The 18,956-nt window shown below is 50.7% G+C and overlaps 2 protein-coding genes and 2 long non-coding RNA genes across 4 annotated transcripts; 1 reads left to right on the forward strand and 3 right to left on the reverse strand.

The window, feature by feature from the left end:
* Positions 1 to 6,223: 6,223 nt before the first annotated feature.
* LOC140373579 (uncharacterized) lies at positions 6,224 to 11,713 on the reverse strand. The gene is made up of 3 exons (XM_072460157.1): positions 11,369 to 11,713; positions 8,394 to 8,514; positions 6,224 to 7,742 (listed from the first exon to the last, which is right to left on the reverse strand). The coding sequence occupies exons 1-3, from the start codon at positions 11,559 to 11,561 to the stop codon at positions 7,010 to 7,012; spliced, it is 1,047 nt and encodes a 348-aa protein (XP_072316258.1). The 5' UTR covers positions 11,562 to 11,713; the 3' UTR covers positions 6,224 to 7,009.
* A 775-nt stretch (positions 11,714 to 12,488) lies between these two features.
* LOC140372337 (uncharacterized) lies at positions 12,489 to 13,849 on the reverse strand (the record flags this gene model as incomplete). The annotated part of the gene is made up of 1 exon (XM_072459471.1): positions 12,489 to 13,849. A coding segment is annotated over one exon (990 nt), but the record flags the coding sequence as incomplete, so codon positions are not given.
* Positions 13,850 to 14,641: 792 nt separating this feature from the next.
* On the reverse strand, positions 14,642 to 15,570 carry LOC140370381 (uncharacterized). Its single transcript, XR_011928362.1, has 3 exons — positions 15,525 to 15,570; positions 14,968 to 15,171; positions 14,642 to 14,877 (listed from the first exon to the last, which is right to left on the reverse strand). It is a non-coding gene; the product is annotated as an uncharacterized lncRNA (long non-coding RNA).
* Positions 15,571 to 18,451: 2,881 nt separating this feature from the next.
* On the forward strand, positions 18,452 to 18,956 carry LOC140370386 (uncharacterized). Its single transcript, XR_011928363.1, has 3 exons — positions 18,452 to 18,600; positions 18,783 to 18,826; positions 18,907 to 18,956. It is a non-coding gene; the product is annotated as an uncharacterized lncRNA (long non-coding RNA).

Genomic DNA, 18,956 nt, shown 5'->3' on the forward strand with positions numbered 1-18,956 from the left:
TCACCTCGTGCTCTCTCCTCACCTCTCACCTCGTGCTCTCTCCTCACCTCGCGCTCTCTCCTTACCTCTGCTCTCTCCTCACCTCGCGCTCTCTCCTCACCTCGCACTCTCTCCTCACCTCGTGCTCTGTCCTCACCTTGCGCTCTCCTCACCTCGCGCTCCTCTCTCCTCACCTTGTGCTCTCTCTCCTCACCTCGCGCTCTCTCCTCACCTCGTGCTCACCTCGCGCTCTCTCCTCACCTCACCTCGCGCTCTCTCCTCACCTCTGCTCTCTCTTCACCTCGTGCTCTCTCCTCACTTCTGCTCACTCCTCACTCCTCACCTTGTGCTCTCTCCTCACCCCGTCCTCAACTCGTGCTCTCTCCTCACCTCGCGCTCTCTCCTCACCTCGCGCTCCCTCCTCACCTCGTCCTCTCTCCTCACCTCGTGCTCTCTCCTCACCTCTGCTCACTCCTCACCTCGCGCTCTCTCCTCACCTCGCGCTCTCTCCTCACCTCGTGCTCTCTCCTCACCTCGTGCTCTCTCCTCACCTCTCGCTCTCTCCTCACCTCTGCTCTCTCCTCACCTCGTGCTCTCTCCTCACCTCTGCTCTCTCCTCACCTCGCGCTCTCTCCTCACCTCTGCTCTCTCCTCACCTCGCGCTCTCCTCACCTCGCGCTCCTCTCTCCTCACCTCGTGCTCTCTCCTCACCTCGTGCTCTCTCCTCACCTCGCGCTTTCTCCTCACCTCTGCTCTCTCCTCACCTCGTGCTCTCTCCTCACCTCTGCTCTCTCCTCACCTCGCGCTCTCTCCTCACCTCTGGTCTCTCCTCACCTCGCGCTCTCCTCACCTCGCGCTCTCCTCACCTTGTGCTCTCTCCTCACCTCGTGCTCTCTCTCCTCACGTCGCGCTCTCTCCTCACCTCGTGCTCACCTCGCGCTCTCTCCTCACCTCGCGCTCTCTCCTCACCTCTGCTCTCTCCTCACCTCGTGCTCTCTCCTCACCTCGTGCTCTCTCCTCACCTCTGCTCACTCCTCACTCCTCACCTCGTGCTCTCTCCTCACCCCGTCCTCAACTCGTGCTCTCTCCTCACCTCACGCTCTCTCCTCACCTCGCGCTCCCTCCTCACCTCGTCCTCTCTCCTCACCATGTGCTCTCTCCTCACCTCTGCTCTCTCCTCAACTCGCACTCTCTCCTCACCTCGTGCTCTCTCCTCACCTCGTGCTCTCTCCTCACTCCTCACCTCGTGCTCTCTCCTCACCCCATCCTCAACTCGTGCTCTCTCCTCACCTCTGCTCACTCCTTACCTCGTGCTCTCTCCTCACCTCGCGCTCTCTCCTCACCTCGCGCTCTCTCCTCACCTCGCGCTCTCTCCTCACCTCGTGCTCTCTCCTCACCTCGTGTTCTCTCCTCACCTCGCGCTCTCTCCTCACCTCTGCTCTCTCCTCACCTCGCGCTCTCTCCTCACCTCTGCTCTCTCCTCACCTCGTGCTCTCTCCTCACCTCTCACCTCGTGCTCTCTCCTCACCTCGCGCTCTCTCCTTACCTCTGCTCTCTCCTCACCTCGTGCTCTCTCCTCACCTCTGCTCTCTCCTCACCTCGCGCTCTCTCCCCACCTCGCACTCTCTCCTCACCTCGTGCTCTGTCCTCACCTTGCGTTCTCCTCACCTCGCGCTCCTCTCTCCTCACCTTGTGCTCTCTCCTCACCTAGTGCTCTCTCTCCTCACCTCGCGCTCTCTCCTCACCTCGTGCTCACCTCGCGCTCTCTCCTCACCTCACCTCGCGCTCTCTCCTCACCTCTGCTCTCTCCTCACCTAGTGCTCTCTCTCCTCACCTCTGCTCTCTCCTCAACTCGCGCTCTCTCCTCACCTCTGCTCACTCCTCACCTCGCGCTCTCTCCTCACCTCGCGCTCTCTCCTCACCTCGCACTCTCTCCTCACCTCGTGCTCTGTCCTGCCTTGCGCTCTCCTCACCTCGCGCTCCTCTCTCCTCACCTTGTCCTCTCTCCTCACCTAGTGCTCTCTCTCCTCACCTCGCGCTCTCTCCTCACCCCGTCCTCAACTCGTGCTCTCTCCTCACCTCGCGCTCTCTCCTCACCTCGCGCTCCCTCCTCACCTCGTCCTCTCTCCTCACCATGTGCTCTCTCCTCACCTCTGCTCACTCCTCACCTCGCGCTCCCTCCTCACCTCGTGCTCTCTCCTCACCTCTGCTCTCTCCTCACCTCGCGCTCTCTCCTCACCTCGCGCTCTCTCCTCACCTCGCACTCTCTCCTCACCTCGCGCTCTCTCCTCACCTCGTGCTCTCTCCTCACCTCGCCCTCCTCTCTCCTCACCTCGTGCTCTCTCCTCACCTCGCGCTCTCTCCTCACCTCGTGCTCTCTCCTCACCTCGTGCTCTCTCCTCACCTCGCGCTCCTCTCTCCTCACCTCGCGCTCTCGCCTCACCTCGTGCTCTCTCCTCACCTCTGCTCCATCCTCACTCCTCACCTCGTGCTCTCTCCTCACCCCGTCCTCAACTCGTGCTCTCTCCTCTCCTCACCTCTGCTCACTCCTCACCTCGTGCTCTCTCCTCACCTCTGCTCTCTCCTCACCTCGTGCTCTCTCCTCACCTCGCGCTCTCTCCTCACCTCGTGCTCTCTCCTCACCTCGTGCTCTCTCCTCACCTCTGCTCACTCCTCACCTCGTGCTCTCTCCTCACCTCTGCTCTCTCCTCACCCTCTCTCCTCACCTCGTGCTCTCTCCTCACCTCTGCTCACTCCTCACTCCTCACCTCGTCCTCTCTCCTCACCCCGTCCTCACCTCGCGCTCTCTCCTCACCTCGCGCTCCCTCCTCACCTCGTCCTCTCTCCTCACCCCGTCCTCACCTCGTGCTCTCTCCTCACCTCGTGCTCTCTCCTCACCTCGCGCTCTCTCCTCACCTCGTGCTCTCTCCTCACCTCGTGCTCTCTCCTCACCTCTGCTCACTCCTCACCTCGTGCTCTCTCCTCACCTCTGCTCTCTCCTCACCTCATCCTCTCTCCTCACCTCGTGCTCTCTCCTCACCTCTGCTCACTCCTCACTCCTCACCTCGTCCTCTCTCCTCACCCCGTCCTCACCTCGCGCTCTCTCCTCACCTCGCGCTCCCTCCTCACCTCGCCCTCTCTCCTCACCTCTCGCTCACTCCTCACCTCGTGCTCTCTCCTTACCTCGCGCTCTCTTCTCACCTCGCGCTCTCTCCTCACCTCTCGCTCACTCCTCACCTCGTGCTCTCTCCTTACCTCGCGCTCTCTTCTCACCTCGTGCTCTCTCCTTACCTCGCGCTCTCTTCTCACCTCTCGCTCACTCCTCACCTCGTGCTCTCTCCTCACCTCGTGCTCTCTCCTCACCTCGTGCTCTCTCCTCACCTCGTGCTCTCTCCTCACCTCGCTCTCTCCTCACCTTGCGCTCCTCTCTCCTCACCTCGTGCCCTCACCTCGCGCTCACTCCTCACCTCGTGCTCTCTCCTCACCTCTGCTCACTCCTCACCTCGTGCTCTCTCCTCACCTCTGCTCTCTCCTCACCTCGCGCTCTCTCCTCACCTCGTGCTCTCTCCTCACCTCGTGCTCTCTCCTCACCTCACGCTCTCCTCACCTTGCGCTCCTCTCTCCTCACCTTGTGCTCTCTCTCCTCACCTCGTGCTCTCTCCTCACCTCGTGCTCTCTCTCCTCACCTCGTGCTCTCTCCTCACCTCACGCTCACTCCTCACCTCGCTTTCTCCTCACCTCGCGCTCTCTCCTTACCTCGCGCTCACTCCTCACCTCGCGCTCACTCCTCACCTCGCGCTCTCTCCTCACCTCATGCGCTCTCTCCGCACCTCGTGCTCTCTCCTCACCTCGTGCTCTCTCCTCACCTCGTGCTCTCTCTCCTCACCTCGCGCTCTCTCCTCACCTCACGCTCTCTCCTCACCTCATGCGCTCTCTCCTCACCTCTGCTCACTCCTCACTCCTCACCTCGTCCTCTCTCCTCACCCCGTCCTCACCTCGCGCTCTCTCCTCACCTCGCGCTCCCTCCTCACCTTGCCCTCTCTCCTCACCTCTCGCTCACTCCTCACCTCTTGCTCTCTCCTTACCTCGCGCTCTCTCCTCACCTCGCGCTCTCTCCTCACCTCGCGCTCTCTCCTCACCTCGCGCTCTCTCCTCACCTCGTGCTCTCTCCTCACCTCGTGCTCTCTCCTCACCTCGTGCTCTCTCCTCACCTCTGCTCTCTCCTCACCTCGTCCTCTCTCCTCACCTCGTGCTCTCTCCTCACCTCTGCTCACTCCTCACTCCTCACCTCGTCCTCTCTCCTCACCCCGTCCTCACCTCGCGCTCTCTCCTCACCTCGCGCTCCCTCCTCACCTCGCCCTCTCTCCTCACCTCTCGCTCACTCCTCACCTCGTGCTCTCTCCTTACCTCGCGCTCTCTCCTCACCTCGCGCTCTCTCCTCACCTCGCGCTCTCTCCTCACCTCGTGCTCTCTCCTCACCTCGCTCTCTCCTCACCTTGCGCTCCTCTCTCCTCACCATGTGCTCTCTCCTCACCTCGTGCTCTCTCCTCACCTCGTGCTCTCTCCTCACCTCGTGCTCTCTCCTCACCTCGTGCTCTCTCCTCACCTCGCTCTCTCCCCACCTTGCGCTCCTCTCTCCTCACCTTGTGCTCTCTCCTCACCTCGTGCCCTCACCTCGTGCTCTCTCTCACCTCGCGCTCTCTCCTCACCTCACGCTCTCTCCTTACCTCGCGCTCACTCCTCACCTCGTGCTCTCTCCTCACCTCTGCTCTCTCCTCACCTCGCGCTCTCTCCTCACCTCGTGCTCTCTCCTCACCTCGTGCTCTCTCCTCACCTCACGCTCTCCTCACCTTGCGCTCCTCTCTCCTCACCTTGTGCTCTCTCTCCTCACCTCGTGCTCTCTCCTCACCTCACTCCTCACCTCGCTTTCTCCTCACCTCGCGCTCTCTCCTTACCTCGCGCTCACTCCTCACCTCGCGCTCACTCCTCACCTCGCGCTCACTCCTCACCTCGCGCTCTCTCCTCACCTCGTGCGCTCTCTCCTCACCTCGTGCGCTCTCTCCTCACCTCATGCGCTCTCTCCTCACCTCGCGCTCACTCCTCACCTCGCGCTCTCTCCTCACCTCATGCGCTCTCTCCTCACCTCATGCGCTCTCTCCGCACCTCGTGCTCTCTCCTCACCTCACGCTCTCCTCACCTTGCGCTCCTCTCTCACCTTGTGCTCTCTCTCCTCACCTCGCGCTCTCTCCTCACCTCATGCGCTCCATGGAACTACTGAATAACGCCTTTTATTGGGTCTCTTTTAATAAACTCTCTTTATTAGTTCTCTGCATAATCCAAACTCTTGATCATAAAATGTCTTCACGTTTGGAGAGTCCTGACACTCGCACAGCTGCCACATGAGGGTCCTGGACCCTTGGGCAGAGCAAGAACTCTGTTGTTGTGTGTGCTCCTCCTCCATTGGGCCCCTGGCCTCCAGACTTCCATGTGCGTCTTTGTTTCCAACATCTAAAGTCTCACACTTAAACACTTTCTCTGTCCAGGAGCAAGGATTAAACCAGACAAAAAAAACTGACAAACTAAAAACAGACAAACATGTGAATTTGTGGTTCAGAGACCAGGAACTTTAAATGTGTGTTCTGAAGTTATGGGTCCAAATCCTTCCCCCGACTCTGAGCTTGTGACAAACTTAAACTTTATGAAAATACAAGCTCAGTAGCCTAGAGGGAGCTAAAAGACACCGTGACTTCAACCAAGCTTCAGCAACAGAAGTGAGGGAAAAGCGGCTTATTTTTATATATTTTAGAACAATTTTATATCCAAGATAAGATAAGATATTCCTTTATTGTCCACACATGGGGAAATTTCATCTAGTTGTGACACACAGTAATTTGAGATTTTATTGGCCAACTAATTGCCCTGACCACATGCCACTGCCTGTACAGCACAACAGTGCACAAACTTAAAGCAGTTTTTTTGCTTTGCTTTTCACAGTAAGATATATAACTCAACGTATTGAGAATGCAGTATTCTGATTGGACCATGTAACAGAATATAGCATCTTACAAAATACATTTTCAAAGTATTATTCCCAACACTGCACTCCAAGTACTCCATAACTTGGGTACTAGGCAAATACATTTGTCAATTACTACTTAGTTTCAAGTTTTGCCCATAACCATTAAAAACCTTCTTTAACATCTACAATAATGTGAATCAAGACACTGAAGTCACTTTACCTGCTGTAGTATTTATTCTGTCAATATGCTGCACTGTACATAGTCATAGCCTCATTGTACATAAGAGTACTGCAGTAGCTTCACATTTCCTCACAGTGGGATCAATAAAAGCCCCGGTAAACCTGGAACACTGGAACAAGGAACAGCCGTATTTGACCATAAATGTCTTCAGGAAGGTTGATTATTCATGATTATTGCTGTCTATTTGTTCTTTAGGTCTATAAATGTGTGAGAAAACAATTACAAGGTTAAAAACGCACACGAGTGCACGCACGCACACACACACACACGCCTCACACGCACGCGCCTCACACACACAGACGCGCATCACACACACGCACACGCCTCACACACACAGACGCGCATCACACACACGCACACGCCTCACACGCATACACCTTACACGCACGCGCCTCACACACACAGACACGCATCACACACACAGACGCGCCTCACACACACAGACGCGCATCACACACACGCATACACCTTACACGCACGCGCCTCACACACACAGACACGCATCACACACACAGACGCGCATCACACACACAGACGCGCATCACACACACAGACGCGCATCACACACACAGACGCGCATCACACGCACGCACACACACACACACAGACGCGCCTCACACGCACACGCACACACAACACACACCCACCCACACACACACACACACACACACACACAGACACACACAGACACACACAGACACACACACACGGTAAACCGTGTATTAAAGACAGAACAGCTTTAACGTTTTTCTCCTGTTTAGATCAAGAGTTCATACAAAGTGAACAGCTGCAAGGTGCGTCTCCTGTGTGTGTGTTTTCATGTGTTGTAAGAGATTACTCCTTTGTGCAAATGGTTTCATACAGACTGAACAACTGAAGGGTGTTTCTCCAGTGTGTGTTCTCGTGTGCACTTTAAGATTACACATTTGGGCAAATGTTTTCTTACAGATTGAACAGCTGTATGGTCGGTCTCCAGTGTGTGTTTTCATGTGTTCTGCAACAATACTCTCTCTGGAAAACGCTTTCTTACAAATTGAACAGCTGAATGGTTTCTCTCCTGTGTGAACTCTAATGTGTCTTTGCAAATCCCGTTTACATCCAAATCTCTTCATGCAAACAGGGCACTGGTGTTTCTTCTCTTCCGCTCCTTCGGTTGTTCTTGACATGTCATAGTTCAGAGCGTAACTCATCTCATGTGCAGACTTGTATTCGGGGTAGAGAACTAAGTTTTGTGAAGCTGTGCTTCTGGCTCTGATTTGGATGTGGTTGTAGTGGTCTCCATTTGCCTCTGTGTCCATCCTTGGAGCTGAACAACTGAATGGAGCTCTCCAGTCTCCACCATTGTCAATGTAAGAAGAGAGGTGCGTGTCTCCCTCAGTCTCTGAGTGAAAGTGTGAGCTGATGTCCTCATCCTGAGAATTCTCTCTGTGCTCAGTTTGTCTTTGTTGAAACAGTGAGGACTCTTCGGTCTTTACAAACACAACACTGGACTCGGGGACCACCCTGAAAAAGGAATTCAAATAAAATCTAAATGAATGAAACATGTTTGGATTAACACTGTCCTGTGCAAAGTCTTATTACACTGTGTCCCAAAAAACAAGTTACCACCTGGATTCAAATTATCCAGTCTCCTACTGGATAATGTATTTATTTCTTTGAAAAGGGACATTGCGCATTTCTCAACATCAAACAATGTATATGTGCCAGGAGTTAGCTGATATGAGCTCATTTGCCTCGGGAGTCCCTTTTTCAGATGTCAAAAAGTCATCCTAAAAGTGAAAACACTTAGAAATCATACATCTGACATCACAAAAGTATAAATAAAGCTGCAAAGACAAATACATTTGTATAACCAGTGCGTCTACAAACCACTGTTTGCATTTTTTGTTTTTAATTAGTGTTTATTTTGTTTGTACATATTTATTTTTAATGTATTTATTTATTTCTGACCATGTTGGACTTGTGCTTGTCTTGTACTCTGTGCAGCACTTTGGAGACTTTGTGTTAGTAAAATGTGCTATGCAAATAAAGTGTATGTAACCCTGTACATGGGATTCATTTAGAAGTTCAGATTTCTGACTCATTTTTTCAAAATATATTTCTAATCTGACAACATTTATTCGAAAAATGGGGTTTAAAGTAGTTGAGACTCACACTTGCAGCTGCTCTTCCTCCTCTTTCACGCTCTGGTCTTCTGGCTCCTCTTTGGTCAGTGGAGTCTCTGGGATTTCCTGGTTCAAACCGGGTCCAGGACTCAGAGAGGGGATCTGGACACCTGCAGGAGTCAACCGGGAGATAAAAGGTGTGAATTTACACCAAGACACATTTTCCCGAGGGCCACACTTTTCACACATCCCAACACAAAGTCTGTGAGGGGGCCCGTGGTCTGGACCCGAACAGGAACCACCTCTGGGGCTGTTCACTGGTCAGTACATGGTCCATGGCCTTTCTGACCGCTCTCTGACCTTTACAAATGAGCCATAAACTAGAGGTTTGCGAAAAATAAAGTACATAAGACTTAAGACATAAGACAACCAAACCTGAACCAGAACTTGCCTTAAAAAGAAATTCTGAGTTGGGGCTAAACCAGTAAATAAGAAAAACATAAAGTTATAATCATTTTGTGCAGAGCTTGTTCAATCTTATTAGAGTAAACCAGGCATTAGAGACGACAGCGTCACAAAGATCTCATCCAATGTATTTATTCAAGTTTATTCTCCAAAAGAAACAGCTTCAGTTTGAATTGGGAGTGACAGGAACAGGTTTAACCGATGGCGTCATATTGTTCATGGAGGAGTCATTGAAATAGATTTGTTTTGGTTTGTGGGACAGCTCCCCCTAAGTACACGCACAAGTACACGCACACGCACAAGTACACGCACAAGTACACGCACACGCACAAGTACACGCACACGCACAAGTACAAGTACACGCACAAGTACACGCACAAGTACACGCACAAGTACACGCACACGCACAAGTACACGCACACGCACAAGTACACGCACACGCACAAGTACAAGTACACGCACAAGTACACGCACAAGTACACGCACACGTACACGCACAAGTACACGCACAAGTACACGCACACGCACAAGTACACGTACAAGCACACGTACACGCCCAAGTACACGCCCAAGTACACGCACACGCACAAGTACACGCACAAGTACAAGTACACGCACAAGTACAGGTACACGTACAAGTACACGCACAAGTACAAGCACAAGTACACGCACACGTACACGCACAAGTACACGCACACGTACAAGTACACGCACAAGTACACGCACAAGTACACGCATAAGTACACGCACAAGTACACGCACACGTACAAGTACACGCACAAGTACACGCACAAGTACACGCATAAGTACACGCACAAGTACACGCACACGTACAAGTACACGTACACGCATAAGTACACGCACAAGTACACGCACACGCACAAGTACATGTACACGCACAAGTACACGCACAAGTACACGCACAAGCACACGTACAAGTACACGCACAAGTACATGTACACGCACAAGTACACGCATAAGTACACGCACAAGTACACGCACACGCACAAGTACATGTACACGCACAAGTACACGCACAAGTACACGCACAAGCACACGTACAAGTACACGCACAAGTACAAGTACACGCACAAGTACACGCACACGTACACGCACAAGTACACGCACACGCACAAGTGCACGCACAAGTACACGCACAAGTACACGCACAAGTACAGGCACAAGTACAGGCACACGTACAAGTACACGCACACATACACGTACACGCACAAGTACACGCACAAGTACACGCACAAGTACATACACTTCCATCCTAATCACATTACCCGTATCATGTTACAGTGACATCACACTTTAGTCATATATAACACTACAATGAACCACAAAGACATTGAAGAGGGACATGTAGGTCAGGACCATGTGGGTCAGGACCATGTGGGTCAGGACCATGTAGGTCAGGACCAGGGAGTCAGGACCATGTAGGTCAGGATCATGTAGGTCAGGACCATGGGGTCAGGACCATGTAGGTCAGGACCAGGGGGTCAGGACATGTTGGTCAGGATCATGGGGTCAGGACCATGTAGGTCAGGACCATGTAGGTCAGGATCATGGGGTCAGGACCATGTAGGTCAGGACCAGGGAGTCAGGACCATGTAGGTCAGGACCATGTGGGTCAGGACCATGTAGGTCAGGACCAGGGAGTCAGGACCATGTAGGTCAGGATCATGTAGGTCAGGACCATGGGGTCAGGACCATGTAGGTCAGGACCAGGGGGTCAGGACATGTTGGTCAGGATCATGGGGTCAGGACCATGTAGGTCAGGACCATGTAGGTCAGGATCATGGGGTCAGGACCATGTAGGTCAGGACCAGGGAGTCAGGACCATGTAGGTCAGGATCATGTAGGTCAGGACCATGGGGTCAGGACCATGTAGGTCAGGACCAGGGGGTCAGGACATGTTGGTCAGGATCATGGGGTCAGGACCATGTAGGTCAGGACCATGTAGGTCAGGATCATGGGGTCAGGATCATGGGGTCAGGACCATGTAGGTCAGGATCATGGGGTCAGGACATGTAGGTCAGGATCATGGGGTCAGGATCATGGGGTCAGGACATTTAGGTCAGGATCATGGGGTCAGGATCATGGGTCAGGACATGTAGGTCAGGATCATGGGGTCAGGACATGTAGGTCAGGATCATGGGGTCAGGACATTTAGGTCAGGATCATGGGGTCAGGATCATGGGGTCAGGACATGTAGGTCAGGATCATGGGGTCAGGACATGTAGGTCAGGATCATGGGGTCAGGACATTTAGGTCAGGATCATGGGGTCAGGATCATGGGGTCAGGACATGTAGGTCAGGATCATGGGGTCAGGACATGTTGGTCAGGATCATGGGGTCAGGACATGTTGGTCAGGATCATGGGGTCAGGACATGTAGGTCAGGATCATGGGGTCAGGATCATGGGGTCAGGACATGTAGGTCAGGATCATGGGGTCAGGATCATGGGGTCAGGACATTTAGGTCAGGATCATGGGGTCAGGATCATGGGGTCAGGACATGTTGGTCAGGATCATGGGGTCAGGACACGTGACTCACCCGCTCTGGTCAGCACGAATCTGGGGCTCAGAACCGAGTCCAGCAGCTCCTGTTTCCTCTGGTTCTCTTGTTTGGAGCGGCTCAGTTCCTTCTCATATTCCGCTATGGTTCTTTCAAAAAGCACAAATATGTCTTCAGCAGCCGCGGTCAGCCGCGCGTTGACCAGAGCTCTGAGCGTTTGTCCAGCAGACATGTTCCACACTCCTACACGGCCTTTCCGAAGGTCTTGCGGTAAAAACGCGTCCTCGATGGGTTAAATGTGAAGCTAGCTCGGTGCAAAACTGCTCTGAACAGCCCGTCTGCGCCTGTCCTGCCCTGGTCCTGCCACAGACCGCGTGATCTGAGGCCGCGTCTCCGCTCTGGGGGAGGAGGAGGTGGTGGAGGAGGTGGAGGAGGTCGTGGTTTAGACACTTCACTGTTTTTAGCTTTAGCCTCAAGTTAGCTCATTTTGTCCTTGTGGCGTGTGGCTGCCGCCCGCTGGTCGCCTGTGGTACTGCAGTCTGTCCATAATAACATACAAACTAACTTCCTTTAAACTGTTCGGTTTGAAATAGCTCGATACTGATTTGCTGACTTGATAAACTTCCTGTAACAGTTTAGTTTCTTTCAGCAGTGAAATCAAGTTCAATCTAACTTTGTCCAAAGGAGATCTACCTCTGAAGATGTACCCAACGATGTTGTAAAACTCAAAACATTCTCCACCAGAAAGTCATTTTCAATCTGAAGGAGTTGGTCTGAGAAGCTCAGATTAAGAGTGTTGTAGGATTACTGCAAACTATCACCAAGAAAGAATGAAATAGAACAGTTTGTCTTTCTCAAAAGGTGGATCTTTATATTGGATGGATCATATTCTTATATTATCCACACACAAAAACAGCATTAATAGAATGACATATTTGACCATAACAAGAGCTGCAGACGCTGGAGGACGTGTGGCTGCTGAGAGGGGCAGAGTCTGAAACCAACAGTACTATTTGGTATCGGTGACATCATTATCCAATGTCAAGGGCGAATGAAATATAAAGCTCATTCAAGTTGGAACACATTCCTGGATATTTTTTTATCAGATTTATTTTTACATTTATATATCAAACCCAGTAGCTTCATAAACATGTCAGAAAGTCACGGGTGAGAATGAGGTAGAGACCCCTTCTCCTCCTGGGACCCTTCTCCTCCTGGAACCAGTAATCTTTTCACAGCAAAGGCATTTCTTTTATATGTTAACACAAAAATAAAACTAATATTAATGATGAAATGTAGTTCTATTGCAGGGATGATAGGATGAAGTAGAAGCATAGTTTCCGCTCACCTTCGATCAGACCCATGAGGCTGACAGTTCTTTGTGATGAGCACATACTCAGTACATCATCCACACGCTGTCAAACTCCTCTAACTTCTCGGAGCAACTGTCTTTTAGGATTTACTTAAGAAATATTTGTTCCTTCCTTTAAGAATGTATTGTACACGACTGTTTGAATGTTAATCTTGGGGCTACTTCAGACTTGGTGATGTGAAAGTAAACAGCTCTTTTTGGGTTTGAAATAAATACCACTTGGCAATATCTTTGTGAGGACAAGATTTTTTCAACTTGGTGCATTTACAATGGTAGGTTTTCTTGGCTATATTGTAGGTCACAATTGTCCTTCCTAAACGACAAAACCATTGTATGTTTGGCTCGTGAATGGACAGACAGAACCTGCGTGAACCTGACCCACCGAAGTTGACTGGCACACAAAGAGGAACATGAGCTGTGTGGGTTGCCTTTTGCCTCTTCACACACTGCGCCGCTTTGTCTTCTCCAAATATGGCTTGCTCCACCATTTGGTTGAGGGTCTCTTCACTGAGGACACTCTCTAAAACGACCTCTTCACAGTAATCCACTGCTTGGACGTGGACACACCCACTTGAGAGGTCACTGCCTCGTGTGCACTTCTCCAGCTCACATCTAACACGCTGTGGCCCACGGGGTTTTTTCTGCACATGCACAGGAACAGAAAACCCATGCTTTGTTTTCGGGACCACATAAATCCCATTATCCTGGTCCAGTGTGATGCACCTCAGATGATTTGCCTGAGAGATGTCACGCGAGGCAGAGGAATGTTTTCGCAAAAAATGTGTTTTGTAATTCTTTTTCAGGAGAACTACTTTGCAATGGCATTCAATATATTTACCACAAACTTCAACTGTGCCCTGGTCTTGTGGCCAAGCATACGTGTGATCCCGTGACTGTGATGGGACGGCACTGGAGGGGGGCTGCGATGGGACGGCACTGGAGGGGGGCTGCGATGGGACGGCACTGGAGGGGGGCTGTGATGAGGGTGGCTGCGATGGGACGGCACTGGAGGGGGGCTGTGATGAGGGTGGCTGCGATGGGACGGCACTGGAGGGGGGCTGTGATGAGGGTGGCTGCGATGGGACGGCACTGGAGGGGGGCTGTGATGAGGGTGGCTGCGATGGGACGGCACTGGAGGGGGGCTGTGATGAGGGTGGCTGCGATGGGACGGCACTGGAGGGGTGCTGTGATGAGGGTGGCTGCGATGGGACGGCACTGGAGGGGGGCTGTAATGAGGGTGGCTGCGATGGGACGGCACTGGAGGGGGGCTGTGATGAGGGTGGCTGCGATGGGACGGCACTGGAGGGGGGCTGTGATGAGGGTGGCTGCGATGGGACGGCACTGGAGGGGGGCTGTGATGAGGGTGGCTGCGATGGGACGGCACTGGAGGGGGGCTGTGATGAGGGTGGCTGCGATGGGACGGCACTGGAGGGGGGCTGTGATGAGGGTGGCTGCGATGGGACGGCACTGGAGGGGGGCTGTGATGAGGGTGGCTGCGATGGGACGGCACTGGAGGGGGGCTGTGATGAGGGTGGCTGCGATGGGACGGCACTGGAGGGGGGCTGTGATGAGGGTGGCTGCGATGGGACGGCACTGGAGGGGGGCTGTGATGAGGGTGGCTGCGATGGGACGGCACTGGAGGGGGGCTGTGATGAGGGTGGCTGCGATGGGACGGCACTGGAGGGGGGCTGTGATGAGGGTGGCTGCGATGGGACGGCACTGGAGGGGGGCTGTGATGAGGGTGGCTGCGATGGGACGGCACTGGAGGGGGGCTGTGATGAGGGTGGCTGCGATGGGACGGCACTGGAGGGGGGCTGTGATGAGGGTGGCTGCGATGGGACGGCACTGGAGGGGGGCTGTGATGAGGGTGGCTGCGATGGGACGGCACTGGAGGGGGGCTGTAATGAGGGTGGCTGCGATGGGACGGCACTGGAGGGGGGCTGTAATGAGGGTGGCTGCGATGGGACGGCACTGGAGGGGGGCTGTAATGAGGGTGGCTGCGATGGGACGGCACTGGAGACTGAGAAAGGCGGGTTCTTGACAGATGAGAGGTTGTAGAAGCAAGTGGCCAAATGCTTTGTTATGTCGACCCGTCGTATAATTGTTGATGAACAAAAAGGACAATGATAATGACCAGAGGGCCGACACGACCGCAGGCACCTTCTCAAATCTGGATCTGAAACAAAAGAACATAGATAAAACTGTTAAAACTTTCTCTAAAAATAAAAGCAAAATATCATTCTAAAATAGTATATTTATTCATTACGCAATGACGAGGCACCGGAGTGTGGCTTTGATGGTGAGGCACTGGAGAGCGGGATAAGCGGGTTCTTGACAGATGAGAGGTTGTAGAAGCACGGGGCCAAATGCCTTTTCATGTCAATCCGTCGTATAATTGTTGTTGAACAAAAAGGGCAATGATAATGACCAGTGGGCCGACATGACCGCAGGCACCGCAGCAAAACTGGATCTGAAATAAAATAAGAGTCAGTCCATTGTGACTGTCAAACTCAAATTGAGGATTTAATTTAATCACGTGAATAAAAGCACAGACACACCTGGTCAAGTATAACTATTTTAGATTAATCATCTAAAATAGTCAAGATATACAAAACAAGACATATATTTATTTGTTTGGAATGAGTCACTTTTATAATAAGTCACTTTACAGAACCAAGTATTAAACTAGTCTATATTCATTTGGTGAAGCTGATGATAACAGCTGATGCTGCACAGATAGAAAGCAAAGCAAAGAGTATTTGCAAAACAAGCCACACGAGCCAGGGCAGAAAAAAAGAAACAATAACTCGATCAGAAACATACCTTTTAACCACTGTTTCATTCTGCAATCCAAATCTAGTAGGAGAAATAAAAACTATGGAATTCAGAAACTCATGGATACATACATAACACATAACATAGTTTTCAAACAAAGATTATATCATTTTCAGAAATGCATTGATGAATTACATTTTTTTTTTTCTTACACTGCATTGACATTTCCTGTTATATATATTGAACTAATGAAATGATTTACATCAAATTATGAAAAAAGATGACAATAACTGCTAATAATCAAACAGAATAATAATCAATAAAAACTCTGAGATGAATGTGCAACTTACCTTTAGCTTTGTGTTCCAGATTTACTCTAATATTAAGATTTCTCTAGTTGGGGGCAATTGAACTACGTACTAAAGTAGAAAATTCACCGTCAATGCACAGTTAAGATTTAAATACATTTTTAATTTCTAATGACAAATTACAACCAAGAATTAGATTAATTCCGTCCCTGCTTTTATAAAAGTCACGACAGTTCAGTAGTAGTAGTTGGTCGGCGGCTGCTTCGGACTCGTGGGGGGGTAACCGGTTGGTCAATACCAAATTAATTATTATTATTTGATACATTTGAACATTTACGTGAAAAAATAACCTTCACAAAATACAAAGTATAAATATAAATAATACAACTTTACAATTCTTACAGTCTACTCTTCTCCGAGAAGGGTCTAGCTCACGCGACGGGCAGCGCCATGTTGAGTGGAGCTCCACAGGGTCGGCACTAGATCAGACCTCACTAACTCACGGAAGTCAGACTCCAACATGGCGGGGACCGCTGATACAGCTTAGGCAATAATTGTCTCTCTTGAGTCAAAATCTGAAGTGAACTCTAACCCAGTATCTGAAGCGTATCGAGGGCCGCCATATAATTATTGTCTTTTACGATTGTGATTTGGGCCGCCATATTGGATTCTGTAACTTCCGTCCCCCTTAAAATTCTGACTTCCGTGAGTTAGTGGGTGTATGATCTAGCTCCACAGCGTAGCTCCGAGCGTGAGTCCTCCTCTCTCCCATGTGTCTCTTCTGTGGTTGGGATCCGGATTTATTTAATACAAATAAATAGACGACCTGGGATAATGTATTAGTGTGCAATAAATACATGGTTGAGTTGGGTATGGTCAGTGTTCGTGTTAGTGTCGATATTTGAGAATGAAACCAAACCGGATGTTGAGCTAGCGCGCTAGCTCGGAGCCATGGGGCTGGCATATGGCTAGCCGCAGATAGTGATGGCCAAATGAAGCCCCATGAACCATTTGAGGCTTTAGCCAATTGTATCGATACACGAGTCGATGCCTCGCAAGGTGTTTCATTTGCTCCACTACGCCATCTTGTGGTCAATAAAATGTAATGCATGTGAAATAGTACAGCGTCACAAACCAAACAATAACCGCTTTTATTGAGAAAACAACACCAATACACAAAAAATACACAAAAAATAAATGATCTATCCAATGATGAATGTTCATTCCATAACAACAGATTGTGTCACATGGTTCAACAATAAGGCTTGATCAGGTCTCGATCTTGTCTGCTGCCCGCGCCGCGCGGCAGCCGTGGATTCTTTAGCTAAACAGCCCTAAACAGAATCCCATTCATTTCCTATGGTAGTGCTAAACCACTACGGATGTAATATACTTTTGGCCAGCGGCGGCGCTGTGGCGGGAGCGCGCCATGTTTGAATGCAGAGTGACGTCATTCATTCAATGTGACCGGGACAAGTTTAGCACTAGATCTGCTCCTGTTTTCACCTTCTTATGGACATTTTACTGCCCCAGAACACTCGTATTTTGTGGCATTTATAACGGGCATTTGAGGACGTTTTCAGGTAAAGTTCGTCTTGTGTTTTGCACTTTTGAAACTGTGTTTTTAGTCACGTAAAATCACTGCTACTTCCATGTCTCTGTTGAACAACTAACGCGACTTTTCTGTCAGTTTTGTGTGATATTCAGCCCTGTTAAGTTAAACTTTATTACATTTAAAGGTTTGCAGTTGTGCAGTTTTATTTAAGGTGTAATATTACGTCATCTGTGTGTTGTGTTGTCTCTTATTGTGCATAAAAGTAGTTGTAGCATCAACAATTCATCACAAGTAAGAGAGACTTTGTTTGTCCCACAATGGGGGAAATGCCTTCACTTAATGTTAATGTGGAGGACATTCCACAACTGTTACCTAGCAACAGACTGTAAACAAGAGCCAAAATCCATATGAATGACTCAACAATTATGTTGATTATGTTGTTCCTCTCTCCTGTCCTGTCCTTTCCTCTGTCCTGTCCTCCTCTCCCCTGTCCTCCTCTGCCCCGTACTCCTCTGTCCTGTCCTCCTCTGCCCTGTCCTCCTCTGCCCTGTCCTCCACTATCCTGTCCTCCTCTGTCCTGTCCTCCTCTCTCCTGCCCTCCTCTACCCTGTCCTCCTCTGTCCCGTCCTCCTCTGTCCTGTCCTCCTCTGTCCTGTCCTCCACTATCCTGTCCTCCTCTGTCCCGTCCTCCTCTGTCCCGTCCTCCTCTGTCCTGTCCTCCTCTGTCCTGTCTTCCTCTGTCCTGTCCTCCTCTGTCCTGTCCTCCTCTCTCCTGCCCTCCTCTGTCCCGTCCTCTGTCCCACCCACTCGTGTCCCCACCACCTCTCCTCGTGAGCCCTTGGGTGAGTATAACTACATAAATCATGTGTTCTTGGTTTGTGTGGAGTCATACAGAGTCACACCGTGTAGAGGAGCAGTCACTTCTGTTTCATTTCATGTCTTTTCCTTTAGCAGTGGCTGAAGAGGACGCGCTGGAGAGGACAATGCTCAGCATCTCCGTCCAAACACGTGGATGTGTGTAATGTGTCTGTAACGCTTTAGCTCCATTTTGGATGTACCATGTGTTAAAAAGGTTTGTCTTTTATTCCAGCCGTGTCTGCACCAGTCGCTGCTGAGCTCCATCATCCTCAGGTTTACAGAAGTTCACACACAGATGTCCTGCCATGAAAGACACTTTGGGACACGTTCTGTCCTGTGCATGAGTTCAGTTGTTCCTGACCCTGTTCAGGTCCTGCTCTGAATTCATGCATCTGTGATGAGAGTAAGTCATATTATCTGGTGTTCAATATGAATGAGTGAGAGCTTCTTCTGCTCATTCACACTAACATTGCTAAATAAAACAGCCATATAAACTTACTTATGATATAAACAACAGGTCAAATGTAAGTGTGCGTTGTTACTAACGGCTAAATATGACTCATTATTCGTCTTCTTCTCTTACAGCAGCTGCACAGTCCAAACAGACTGTTCTGGAGGAACCACAGGATGTAAGAGCTTTTACTTGTTGCTTATTCACTGTAAGATCAAAGTTGATCAAACGTATCATACATTTCTTTCCTCTCTTCAGCTGCTGCAGATGTGCTGCCCCTTAAGCCTCCAGTGCCACTTCCACAGGAG

The sequence above is a fragment of the Eucyclogobius newberryi genome, unplaced genomic scaffold, assembly GCF_026437365.1.
Source record: "Eucyclogobius newberryi isolate DKJ021-1_F unplaced genomic scaffold, fEucNew1.0.hap1 SCAF_10, whole genome shotgun sequence".
Lineage (NCBI taxonomy): Eukaryota > Metazoa > Chordata > Actinopteri > Gobiiformes > Gobiidae > Eucyclogobius > Eucyclogobius newberryi.